Source organism: Colossoma macropomum, unplaced genomic scaffold (genome assembly GCF_904425465.1).
Source record: "Colossoma macropomum unplaced genomic scaffold, Colossoma_macropomum, whole genome shotgun sequence".
NCBI classification, from domain to species: domain Eukaryota; kingdom Metazoa; phylum Chordata; class Actinopteri; order Characiformes; family Serrasalmidae; genus Colossoma; species Colossoma macropomum.
Genome location: NW_023494792.1, coordinates 40,623,072 through 40,637,440, shown reverse-complemented (window position 1 = coordinate 40,637,440; position 14,369 = coordinate 40,623,072). Strand labels below are relative to the sequence as shown.

Here is a 14,369-nt window from a genome sequence, read left to right as displayed (position 1 = left end):
TAAGCATAGTTCAGTCTATAAGATGTAAATAAAGTAGTTTGATGTGAAATGCTCTGTTCTAGAGTCAGGATTGTTCACAGTGGTGGTGATAGGAACCAGACATCTGGGGAGTTTAATACCTCTAAAGGCTCCCTCACAGAAAGTTATTATGTGAAATGATTATGAAAACTAGCCCATGATGGCTTAGACCTTTTTTATGATAGTTTTATGAAAACATTTTGACCTAAAATATTCATAAATTGTGCAGGGCAGAGAGGTACATGCATGCACTGGTCGTTTTGTATAGTACATAAAATAGCTATATTTGTGCTGTAAACATCACAACCCCTGGTTCCGACCACCACCACTGTAAAGAAATCTGAGTCAGTAAGTTTCTCTACAAACCGCTTCACATCTGAACCGCTGAAATAATCAGACGTTTAGAAACTCCCCGTGTAAAATGAACCTGTGTGTACTGACTGCTCCGGTAGATGTCAGTGCTGAGTCTGTGTGCGCTGTGTGTCTGTACAGTAGAAGAAGCCCGCGCCCCTGCAGTAATGCTGGGTAAACCCCGCTGCTCGGCCTTTTTCCGCGCGGCGCTGTGAGAGGGTGCGCTCGAGCTCCGGTTACTCTCAGACAAATTCATCATTTATCGCGGATTAAACTGTAACACTCACACTGTAACTCTCATTTCATTACAGAATCATGCCAGCCAAAGGACCCCTACAGTCTGTGCAGGTCTTCGGACGCAAAGTGAGTAAAAAAGATGAACAGAGTTGCTGAAACGTGCTGCGTTAGCCTGTTAGCCGCTAATCGGTTCGCTTACCGAGAGCGCAGTTTCACCGAATCCCCCTCCGTGTGGACAGATCAGCCCGCCGAGCGGCAGTTTAGGTGATCACCTGTTAAAGGACACCGTCGCTGTGTGTGATGTGATAATGGCCGTATTATATAGGCATAAAAACACCTACATTGACGCTCCTACGGCCGTGTAAACTGGCGAGGATAGACGAGGCTGACTTCACCTTCTGACTCGCCGGCTTAGTTTTCCGATTTTCCTGTTCCACCTTAAACGGTGCAGCGGGTTCTGTCGTGTCTCCAGGCGGCATCATATAAATGCGGCACCGTTTAAGGCGGAACAGATAAACTCGAACAAGCTGGTGAATAGGAAGCTGATTTCAGCCTCGATGGGGCTGTGGAGTGGTCCCATTTTAGTGGAGCCCCCTGCTACAGTAAAACTAATTCAGTAGAATATTAAACTGTTCAGCCTTAACAAACCGAATCTGTTGGAGGAGGCGAATCATTAGTTAAATCACAAGTTAAATTAGCCAGATAGACACGTTTCTTTGACTAACGTGGCGAGTGATCCACATGTTTGCGGCTGTTCTGTTTCTGTTTGTGTCCCTCTAACTGAGTCTGTAACGCATTAATGTTGTTACTTTAGTGAAAATGAATGTCAGACTAATCGCTTTACTTCTCCAGATCCATATTTTATGTAGATATAAATGTAAGTAAACAGTAGTTACTCACCTAACTGATGCAAACAGACTCATATGAGGAATGTTAAGACTCAGCTCATTAGCCCGACAGTGAATATCTGCTCGAACTGGCTAAATGCCTTTAGTTTTGCCTAAAACCAGGATCAGAATTCTGTATTTCTTATGTAGCTTTTGGATTTTAAGAGAATCTGATGTCAGGTCTGATGTTAAGTTTTTGACAACTTAAAAGTAACATTTCTGGGATGCTCTGTTGAGAATAATAGCACTACATGTATAAATTTAAGGTGCTACAGTAGCTGAAGAATATGGTAACTTTATGTACACAAAATATATACACAATTACACATACCACCTTTACCCATACACTCAGTTCAAAGGCATCTGTGCATAGACTAAGCAAACAGTAGAAGACCTCAGCTTATTACTTTTAACTTGTAAAAATGTACACATCACATTTTCTAACAAGAGTATTCAAAAAATGATTCAGAATCCACTGCGTCAAGCAGCTGCTTATAACAGCACCTGTGAATGATAAGTGTCTTCTTATGAAGTGGTATAGTTAACTTTTTGATTGTTACTTGTCCATCTTTTCCAGAAAACAGCCACAGCTGTTGCCCACTGCAAAAGAGGCAATGGGCTGATTAAAGTGAATGGCAGACCCCTCGAGACGGTTGAGCCAGCTACATTGCAGTACAAGGTGAGTATACACCAGGATGCCCAGTCTTGTCCACAGAGGGCCTTCATGTTTGCAAGCTTTGATTCATAGTGGTGAACACCTGCTCAGTTATTTGGAGACAGAGACTAGTTGATTATTTACTGTTTGATGCAGAGTCAAATGTACTGCGTGTTTGGAAGGGAACTCTGATGTACGTCCACAATATAAACAGTCTAGTGCTTTTAACTACAGTCTGTAAAGAAGCTGCTACTTGTGTTGACAGTTCATGAACATGAACTCAGTGTTTTCACTCAGGTCAACGCAGCGGTGTTAGATTGCTGTTTCATTGTTCTTTGTCATTCCAAGGATCTGCTGTATCTCTGTAAAGTGTTATGTTGTCCTGGATGTAGACTGATTTGTAGCAATACAGTGCACGAAATTAAATCAGGAGGTGCACATGTGCCAGTTGTCTTCTTGATGCTTAAACTTCTGGCAGATGACGGAAGGAGTATTTAGAGATGACAGATTGTTTTTAATCTGAGGTTGTTAATCTGTTGTTCCATATTTTGTGTATTTGTAAGACTCAGCACTGTCCGTGACACTAAATTTAAAATGTTAGTAAAGGTAAGACTAAACTTAAGTGGGTCAATTTTGGGTTGCTGTATAGTTATTTACAGTGAATAAAGCTTAACTGGGGAGCTGATTGAGTTAAATCACAGGCCTACAGCATGTATCTGAGACCAACCATCCTAATCATGTCAGTTAATCAGAATGAATGAGACACAGGTGCGCTCAGTAAGACCTCTTCAGTCAATTTTATGAAACATCTTCTGTACAAAATCAGACAGCAGTGCTATGGTATCTGTGTGTAGTAACCAAGTGTCCCTTTGTTTCTCAGCTGCTGGAGCCCATTCTGCTGCTGGGAAAGGAGCGTTTTGCTGGCGTCGACATTAGAGTCCGTGTGAAGGGCGGTGGACATGTCGCACAGATCTACGGTAGAACACCCTCTCCATTCCTTTTCTTGGCTTGAGTTTCTGTTGGTTAGCACGTTGTGTGCCGAATGGAACTCGACTGACGAGAAGAAATTTATGCCTAATATTCAGTAAGGATATCTAGTGCTATCAGAATCATATCAGTATTTGATGTATTTATTGCACTCTGGAGAAGCAGAATGTTCAGGCAGTGCTGGGTTTCTGTCCTAATATAAAGTTTTCAGGTGTCTGATTATTGGCTTATACAATACTATCATCCAGCAGATATTGGCTGAGCTCTAATGCACAGTATATCATGGGCTGCAATAATAATCAGCAATACCTGTTCTTATTGGTCTGATATTGGAAGTACAGACAAGAAGCTCATATAATACCTTGGTGGCCTGTTTTTGCTGGTGCACACAATTACGCTGCAGAGAGAAAACTATTGTATTGTGAGTTTCAGCGGAGGAAGTTTGCAACATACGTTCAGCTGTGACTCAGGGAGATGGAAACGACCTTTAGTACCATTGATCCAATAAATCATTTGACAACTCATAATTCCGTTGATCTAGGTAGCCTGGAATAACGCAGTTAGCATTAGCAGATCTGTCTATAGAGTTATAAATGCTCACTCTTAAGTTATAGTTTAAACTTTAAAAATGATGATTTGAGGTTATTGGTATCGGCCCTGATATTCCATTTGGTGCGTGTCTTTTTCCGACCATAGATCGAACAGTTTATTCTGGTTACAGCATCGCTGATGTAACATCCTCTTATCTCTGCACCGATAACTCTATAAAAGAACACGTGGGGTTTTTTGTAGTGTATTGTAAATTGTATTGGTCTTCATCGTGCTCGATTGAATCACATAGTGTAAAGGGCCGTTGCCGTTTTCTAAAGGAAAAAGAAACAGGAGTTGGAGACGTTTTCTCTGACTGCAACAACATACAGTTTTATGCTCTACAGATGTTCTAATGTCTTGCGTTTCACTTACAGCTATTCGCCAAGCCATCTCCAAAGCCCTGGTTGCTTACTACCAGAAATGTAAGTTGTCTCTGGATGGTTGATTTTTTTTTATTTTTTGAAAATTTGAAAGGTTTGTTATATTGTGACTATTGTTAATTACAGTGTCCTTATGTTCTTTTATTAATTCTTTTTCTCTTGATTGTTTTGTGTTTTCAGATGTTGATGAGGCATCTAAGAAGGAGATTAAGGACATCCTGATCCAGTACGATAGGACCCTCCTGGTTGCGGACCCACGTCGCTGCGAGTCCAAGAAGTTCGGTGGTCCTGGAGCTCGTGCCCGCTACCAGAAGTCCTACCGTTAAAATCTCTGTGCATATTTCGTACAATAAAACAAGGAGAAAATCATACTCTGAGCTTTTTGTGTCTTTTGTTTTGTTCTGTAATCCAGCTACAGATGTGACATCTTAGATTTTGAAGTCATGCACTCTGTGAATGTAAAGTGGCAACTGAGTGGCTTTTGTTTTATGGTGTTGAATGAGAGCCCATTTCATATATAGCATGGAATACTTACGGGTTTGGATGCAGAAAGAGTGACGAGAATAGATTTTTAACATCAACTGCGTAGAAGTGTGTTAGTGAGTTTAACAGGATAATATTGTTATGAATTTCAATAAATAAAAATAAATTAAGTATTTCAGATTGGAGTAGAAAGGGATGAATGTAAGTAAACCTATTTGGAGAGTAGTTGATCAGTAATATGTATTGGGGTGTGAATGTTGGTTTTACCTCAAACAGCTGGTGTAAAATATAACGTTTCCCTCATTTTGGTGATGCAAAAGGTTAACCTGTTTTTCGTTCATGTAGAAATGCTGCTCTCTGCTGGACGCATTAAGGGACACCAGTTTGTCATAAATAAAATAACCACTAGAGGGCGCCTCGGTACTGTGAATGTTTCAGGACGGTTTTATGGGCGGTTTATATTAGATTTTTAGATGATTTATATAAGCCTTTGAAGATATGTGAGGACACTGTATAAAGGAAATATAAACACTGCTACATATCCACGTGTCAGGAGAGAAATATGAGTAAAAGATATAAAACAGTAAGACGGAGTGTGTAAATGCTAAAATGTGTTTAAAGATATTTAGTTACCAGATTATGTCAGAGACAGGAAAAGGGTTTTTTTTTACTACAACACTAAAAGCCCGTCCAATAGTGCAGAGCCGGACGGGAGGGACGGGGAGGGTGCGATGGTGAACAGTTGCTTTCTTTGTTATGACACGGAAGGAGCGAATTAAATGAGAAAGTTTCCTCTATAAAACAGTCACTGGTTTGCCAACATAATCAGTTTATTAAGAAAACCCTGTAGCTATGCGTATGATAAGTTATACACGACACTTCAGTGTTTGAGGAAATTCTTGAAGATAACTGTAGTCTAATTAAAACAGTGACCTGGTCTCCACTATTTGAGCTTTAAATCAAATTAGGAAACGTGACCGAAGTGTTTTATTACTGTGTTCCGTTCTTCATGCAGTAATGCTGCCATCTGCTGGCCGGATTAAGCAACAGCAGCGTCCTTTTTATGTTTCGCCACTAGAGTGCGCTGCTGTCAGCTGAATTTTCAGGACAACTTAAACTACTTGGTCAGAGAATGTGTAGAGAGAAGAACTGCCGGTGAGTATTGTCTTCCAGGTCTGTCGAACCCTAGAGGGCGCTCTCGATCGAGTCCAAAACTAATGATTTTATGGAGCTTTTCTGCAAAATCCTAGTTTGTAAATGCTTAATCATATTTTAGATAGAAAAATGCAGTAATTTTCTGAACACAGAAAGTCACATTTTAACACTGCTGTTATATTTGTCCTTTTGATCTCCAACTATAGGACTTTATCACACACACATCATCTAAGTCGCTTCTCCTTCTGGGTCACAGTGGGAGCTGGAGCCTATCCCAGCAGTCATCGGGTGGAAGGCAGGATACACCCTGGACAGGTCCAAGGAGCATCAAGGAGAGTGACTCTTCCTTCAGCCAATGAGCTGATCAGCTAACCAACCAATCAGCATGCTGCAGCAGTAACACTAGCCAACCGATCATCATTCAGTAATGCCAGTTTCGAGACAGATTTACATAAAGAAACCAGTTGTCTTCTGGGGTCCGGTAGGCCCAATTGATAAGAAAAAATGATTCTAGAGACGAAAAAGCCAGTAATCTTCCTTGCACTAGCATTTAGCCCAAAGCTAAAACTTGGAAAGCTTTGTAAACTGTCTGCTGTGCGGTGCTGCGGCTCAACATGTAACATGGATTTTGAAATATAGTTAGTACAGTTTCAAGTAGAACATGTTTTTGGTCATCTTCTCATAGCTCCATAGCAACATCATCTGTGAATTTCACAGCAAGCAGACAGACATTTCTACAGCTTCACTCTGAATCTCATACTTATAACAAGTGTTTAAGTGAGTCAGCGTGAGTGAGTTGTATGTATAAGTCACAGAATTTACTACTATTATTTTAATTTCTTGGTGTCAAAACAATATAGCACTGTTTTGAAGCACATAGATAATTCAGAGTGAGAGCTAACCAAGCCAAATCACTGCGTCCATACAGCAGGGTAAGTAAACCATGAGGGAACTCTGTATCCCCCTATTTAAATTCAAAACAATTATTCTTTTTTTGGAAATTTGTATTCACAGATTCCTCATAAATGTGCTGTAGATGCGATGTAAATAAAAATGTTCTAATTTTATTCATGCTGATATTTATGGTTCTACTTGTTTGACATTTGTCTTCACTAATCATGTTTATTTTGCTACAGAGATTTTGGTGTATTTAGGTTGTAAAGCTAATTTGGTTTTAACACATGTTTATATTATACATAATTAATTGTGTTAATCAGTTTACTAGACTGATTCTTTTGATCTTTTCTAGTGCCTGTTCCAACCACCCCCTCAGTCTATTACAGTTAACCCCACTTGAGTAGGTTGTAAATAATAAGCTCTCTGCTTTCGACTGGATTGTTCACAAAGGATACATGCTGGAAGTTTCCATTTTCACTTGCAGCAGAGCTGTATGTACGTATGTCTATGTTGCTTGTATTAAAATGTTATTAATCTTAATTCATTAACATTATTTAAAATTATTTAGTCTTACCATTTAAGATGGTGGACTGTGGCCTAATTATGATCTCTGCCTGAAATGAGACCAATGCTCTCTCAATGTCAGTAACTTTGGGCTCAGGTGAGGTTATATTTGGGTACAGCAGTTGTTTCTGTAGTGTTTTATCTGAGCTCCTTTAGCTGAGCCGTCTGGATGACTCAGATTGACTGGAAGTTCAGGTAGTTACTGTGTAATGTCAACAGCTGCCCGAGAGACATTTACTGCACATTCTGCTGCCCTCAACTTCCAGTAAATGTTGCTTTCAGAGAACTTTGTTTTTCTCCTGTGGGAGCTGCTTTTGTTTAATATGTGAATACTGGCAGTGATGATAATAGATCACATCAATTTATAATACAAACAACTGGTGAAATAACCAGGCCTGTGCAGCTCAGTGTAATAGTGTAACAAAGTTTAAGAAAATTTCAATTTTTTCAACTTTCTTTTTTTCACATTTCTCAAAACACCAGGTTAAGCCCACAATGTTGCCATATTGGGCAGCTTCCTGCCAAACTGGGTGGATTGTGGTTGGGGGGAAGTGCTTTGGTGGGTGGACAAAATTCTGACTTTTAAAAAGTACATACAATTAACATACATTAACATAAAATTAACATAACAACATGCATACATTACGTAATAATGCAGCTGAAATTTGAATAGGCCCAATTTCTCCCCACATCCCACATCCAATCAATTATCAGAACTTTGATTGACATACATTTTGCTCACTCCTGTTGAGAGGAGGTCTGTATCGTACTTTTATCATTCGCAGTTGACGTCAGCAATTAACATAGCCAGTCTATTATTGATGTAATGTATGTTCATACAGGCCTAACACAGCATAGATCAGGGGTGCCCAATCCTTGTCCTGGAGATCTACCACCCTGCAGAGTTTAGCGCAAACCATATCTAACACAAATGATGCAGGTATTGAAGGTGTTAAGAGGTAATCTGGAAGTTATAGGCAGGTGTGCTGGATCTGAACTATCTAGGGTGGTAGATCACCAAGGATAGGGCACCCTGGCATAGATTATCCAGTTCACTCTGCTTTACTGACTGTACCTGTTCTGTTATAATAGACAATTTGAATGACCCTTGATCTGTTTAGCATAATACAAAAGGTAAATAAGTTTTAAAATTTGTATGAGGGATAGTCATGATTGCTGCATTATTGCTGTTCATTTGATTGGGTCCTATCATATACAATGCATTAAAAAATCTGAAATTATTTATACTGTCTTTGTCCAGGTATTTCTTAGATGTTTGACAAGGATACTCAAAATTATGTAAAACGCATTTGGTTCTTCATAGCAATGATAAAAATAAACACATTTGTTTAGAAGACATCCATTCAGCAACATCTTAAATACTTCAATACAATTCAATTCAAATACTACAAATTTTCGAAGGCAAGACATCGACAGATAATGTACCTAGAAGTTTACTGATGTAATGTTGGTCAAATGCTGTATTATTAATATTGGTTACAAAGACATTTTGTTGTTGTTGCTGTGTCCTTTTTGAATGGGTTTTGGCAAGTTTTGAGCATTTTTGACTAAGAACTATAGAAGCAATCTGGCAACCCTGTAAGCCTACACACTTAAAAAGATGGTTCTTCGAGAATTCTTTAGTAAAGGCAGAGTATGCTGTCATGCTGATAACAACAGAATAACCCTTTTTGGTTCTAAATAGAACCCCTTTCAAAAAGGTTCTATATAGAACCATATACAACACATTCTCCATCAATCTAAAGAAGCATTTCACCATGTAAAGAACCATTTCGGCATGCAAAAGGTTCTATTATTTCCACTGTGCTGGGTAGCTGCTGAGTTAGTGGCAGACAGTCTCAATGTTGACAACAGGTCACCGGGTAAAAGGTAAGAATGTGTAGCTCATCCACTGGTTCACTGTTACTCAGCTACTGAATCATCTGTGCAAGAAAAAAGTTTGGTTTGGCTTTTTCTTCAACACAAGAAAGTAGACCTCGATGTACAGCGGCAAAGGGGCAGATATAAAAGGTTTGTGACCACCTTTGTACCTAACTCCAAATGTATAATAATGCTAATCACTTGATTGCCTCTTTAGCATTGATGCTAGTGAGCTGACTACATAGCTTTTACCTCATGATAGCTGTTGCTTTACTAAATTGTTGCTTATCAAAATATAAATGTAATATGCAAAAGTTGATCATCTGTTAATAACTGTAAATTTTTTATTGCACTAAGATTTACATATTATTAAATTTAACAGCACACAATCTAGCTGTCACACTGAAATTAGAAATACTAGCTTCTAGTGTTAGCACTTCACCCCCTCAGCATGTGGAGGTTGCTGTTATTGTGGCCAAATGAGTGGCGACTAGATAACTACCACAATCAAAACTAAGCATGCTGTTAATTTTCAGTCCACTGAACTCTGTAAACACCAGCTGCATGTGTGCTTTGTTTTAATAATTAGCTCTTGATAGCAACTGTGACTTTTATAGAACTCCAAATGCAGATAAATGCCAGGTTTAACAGGGCTTGTATGGATCCACTAAGACTGTGCTCCATTTTACAAGACACCATATAAGTTCAACACCTAGTAGCATTCAGGGCTGCCAACTCTCATGGCTGTGAGACTCACTCAGTTAGGTCTAATCTCATGCTATCACGTCACACTCCAGCTTCCACCGATTAAAACACTCTGGACCAGCCATGGCTGTTTCCTTGAATGCAAGAGAAAGATATAACCCTAACTAGTCGCTCAGTGAGTGCGTTTACATGTGCTTAATAATCCAATCATCATTGGCGGTTATCCGATTATTCAAGTGGTCATGTAAATAGTATCCTCTAATTTCATGGATTAAGGCCTAGAAATCCATTAAAGAAATCTGACAAAGAGGGCTGGATTTTAGCTCAGTAATCAGGTTTTCCATTTCATGTTTACCCTTACTCTGATTTCTTTCATTTGTCTCATTCATGTGCCAAAACAGAGCGTCCTGGAAACAGCAAGCAGTGTTTAATAAAACACCCATGAATCATCAACAAAACACTTTTGGAGTGTTGCTGAAATCGCATGCTTGACGAAAAGAAAGAATTTTAAATATATCTTCTATGATGTATATTCAAGTTTTCCGCTATAGTGATTTGATGTTTTAAAAAATGTCAAATCTTCTTCTGTGTGTTTTTTGTCAAACAGCAAAGCTGTCTGATTACTGCCTGTCTCATGTAGACCTGGAATTTCCCATCAACATTACCCAAGTGCATGTAAACAAGTTGAACGGATTACTGACAAAATCTGATTTTCCTCAGTTATCAGATTATTAATTATGATAATTGCTCACTGTCAGTTCATATGTGTTTTATATCACTGGGGGCGGGGCCAGTATCCATAACAAGAAGAAACCAATCAGGGACGTCTGTAAAAGATGATTCATTCCTGCAACGTCCAAACTAAACATGGTGCAGTCGTGTGCCAGACAGCAGAGAAAAACCTTCACTAAACACACGACAAACAGATGAGAACTGAAGGAAAATGAAAAGTTAAATAACTGATTGGTCGGTAAACTAAACATGACTAAATATGATAATAAGATGATAAAAATGATAAAATGATAAGAGTAATATCTGTCCATGACTGCACAGAACAACACAGCTTATGTTGAGAAATGAACACAGTTCTGTCTTTCTTACAAGCTAAATGATAAACCATGCTAAAAGCAGGCCATTCTTACCCACTTTCACTGTGTAGCTTTTAGCTTTGAAACCTGTATCTGTCAACTGCAACAAGGTGAGGAATTTGACTGTGCTGCCCTGCTGGTTACTATTAACTAACTCTTTTAATGGTCTATATTTTATATTCTCTGTAATTGGACTTTATTGTGCCCTCATTAGAGTTGATTACTCAGTTCAATGCAGAGCTAACAGCAAATTATCAATGCTGAACGAGAACAGAACTTACCATCTGTTCTGAAGGCTCAAATGTTGTCACTTTTCATCAGATCACTTAATGTGACAGAACATTGTCAGAACATATTGTCTGGGTCAGTCATGCAAAAACTAGATATTTTAATATACTTAATATATTTTACATAAAATTACTGTATAAACTAATAGATGTATAAACTAATAGATTTGAGGAGCTGTCTATACAGTCATTCTGGATTTCATTATAATATTAATATCATTTAATCATTTACATTTATACATAGTTGGTGGTGTAAACATTCTTAGTTGAGGTACTACATTAAAGCATTTTAGCAGGTGGTAAAGACGATAACTGGAAACGTAGCACAAAAATATCAGCAATAACAAAAGCAGTAGAGGAAAAAGAAGAAAAAGTAAAAGAAGGGTCTGTTTGGTGTTTCTTTAGCCACACTTCCTGTGGTGGACCGGCCTCCGACTGTGCTGGTTCTGACCTGCGGTTAGTTCTGACCCCAGAGTCTATGCAGAACATGGACAGGAACATGGGAACTGTGTGTGTGTTCACGTGGGAGAGAGGAAACACACACACAGTGAAGGAAGGATGCTTTCCCAGGATTTAAAAGAAGAAGAAGGATCAAAAGCACAAGCATTGATTCAAACCAGCTTGATTCTTGCAGTTTCGTTACTACACCCACGAATAAATAAATAAAGTATATGCAAAGAAACGAGAATAGAATGTGAAATAATACATAGATTCATCTATTCATCCCCCGAATACACAAGGTGTGTTTGGTGCCCAAAGTTTGCTCCTTTCCACTAGAGCTACGAGGCTAATGTAGCTAACAAGTAATGGAAGTTTATCAGCCTGTTAATTGCATATACCTAAATCAACACACATCTGTCTCAAACCATATTGAGTTTTTTGTCATTTTAAACACATCTGCTTGGTTACTAACGCTGTATAACGTACTTTTGTCCATTTTATTAATAACAGTGTCACACAGCTTTAGCTATTTAAAGAATTATCACTTTGTAAAAAGCTTGCTATGCTAACACTGAGCTAGCTGAGTAGCTAAGGCTAACGTTCTTAGCATGTATGCTGCCAGTGTCCCATTTCTTTCTCTACTGTCATAAAACTGTTACAATCATATCATATAATCCCCAGTACTACAGTCTAATCCACGTCCTAACATCTCCATCCATCCATCATCTAAACCGCTTATCCTCCTGGGTCGCGGTGCACTTCCTAACAATTACATTAAAACTCATTCTTAAATCTCTACTGATATGTAGATGTGTTTGTCCCTGTCTGTCCTGAAATGGTGCCATGGATTTGCTGTGTCTATCAATCGTCATTAGAAAGCATGCTGTTGATGAGGCAAATGCAGCTTGTAGGTTCATTAAAGTGTGAAAAAGTCCCCGTCCAGAAAAGAAAAGGTCAATCTGGCTCATCTGGGCATTCTCATTTCCCCCAGAACAGTGCTGTAATCAGCTAAACCCCCTCAAATTCTCACTGGCTGACCATGATGATGACCGCCACGCTCATGGAAGCGTTATATATGCATCATGCCAGCAGGAAGTGGTGAAAAGAAACAAAAAATGAAGGAACTAAAAACAAACAGGGCTGGTATAACGAACACGGTCCTGTCAGCTGTTGGGTTAATCTCTGTGAGAGCGAAAGGTTGAACGAAATTGATTTTTTTTCCTGTGTCATTCTGAAGTCATGTTGACCTTGTCCTGAGGCTAATTAAGAACCTGCTGTCAGTAGTACAAACCAATAGAAAAGCTCCAAAATTACTCGGAACAAAATGTTGTTTCATTAATGCAAATTAAAGTTATTTATATATTTTGTGTCACAAGCACTACTGTTTAAATATTTGGAATCAGTGATTTCATTAAACTGAAACCATTTTAGGGCTCCCGAGTGGCGCAACCGTCTAAGCGTTGGCCCTATCATCAGGAGATCGCGAGCTTGATCCCTGGTGATGCTACAGCCGTCCGTATCCGGGAGTCCGAGAGAGCACAATCGGCCTCGCTCTCTCTGGGTGGGTAGGATGGCCCCTCCCTCTCCCCCCATCACTCAGCGCGATGCTAGTCAGTGCAGGCGTCTGTTAGCTGACGTAACAGATCTGGCGGTTGGCGCTTTCCTCAGAGCGCGTTCGGCTGTCCAATGACGTTGCGTGAGCGGCAGCTCGAAAAGAAGCGGTGGCTGGTTTCACAGGTCTCGGAGGAAGCCTGTGTTAGCCTTCACCCTCCTAGCGTTGGTTAACTAGCGGGTGGAATTGGAAACGACTAAATTGGGGAGATAATTGGGTAAAAAAAAAAAAATGAAACCATTTTGTTGCAGGTACATGTATAAAATGATATGATGCTCCTGCTCTACAACTTCAAAGGTTGCAAGTAATTAGTAGGAATCTGTAAAAATGAAGAAATGTTAGATGTGTCCAGAATAACCAGAGCTGTAGATGATTCTAAAATGATTGAGAAAGTTGTAGAACATCAAGAATGAGGTTCTAATAAAATTAGTACCCAGAGTGAGGTTCTAATGAAATCAACATCCAGAATGTCTTGCATTTAAAAAGTGGTGATTATTTTTCATTTAAATAACTTACTGTTAGAAAACTTTCTTGCTCTTCAAACATTGAATAAATCATTCTTAAAATATCTTCTCTAGCTAGTATTTTCATCTACACTGTATAAATTATTGAATGAAATACTTTTAATTATTAATGTGACAAGTGATTCCAAACTTTTGAACGTATGCAAAGGTTTAAGCACCTCCAGGCAAATTACACATAGTTTGTTGATTGATTGTTGATTTTCTAAGTGAGAATAAGTCAACACATCTTCTACAGAGAACACTTAAATGTGGCATTTTCTTCTAACTTTAGTGCAAAATGTCTATTAATTGATTTTATCATTCATAACATATGACTGTATGGGTAACATGTAAATGCATATATCCAATCCTTAAGCATAAACACACACACACACACACACACACACAAACAGACACACACATACAGTCAGACACACACACACAGTCAGACATTGAACCAGCCCTAAATGAAGACTTTACTTGTCTTTGATCTTCATGAGCTATTAATAGAGCTGGTTCCTTCCTTTTGGACTCCACCTGCAGAGTGGAAAGCTTTCTGCTTGGCCAGAGTCCATCATCTAACTCTAAAGATTCAGTGTCTGTGGCAACCGGTTTGCAACCTTGCAAAATACATCTACGTTTACAGC

General features: G+C 39.0%; 1 protein-coding gene across 1 annotated transcript; it reads left to right on the top strand.

Annotated features, from left to right (window-relative positions):
- The first annotated feature begins 509 nt into the window (after positions 1–509).
- rps16 (ribosomal protein S16) lies at positions 510–4,477 on the top strand. The gene is made up of 6 exons (XM_036577199.1): positions 510–588; positions 681–732; positions 2,071–2,172; positions 3,029–3,125; positions 4,101–4,148; positions 4,287–4,477. The coding sequence occupies exons 2-6, from the start codon at positions 685–687 to the stop codon at positions 4,430–4,432; spliced, it is 441 nt and encodes a 146-aa protein (XP_036433092.1). The 5' UTR covers positions 510–588; positions 681–684; the 3' UTR covers positions 4,433–4,477.
- Positions 4,478–14,369: the final 9,892 nt, after the last annotated feature.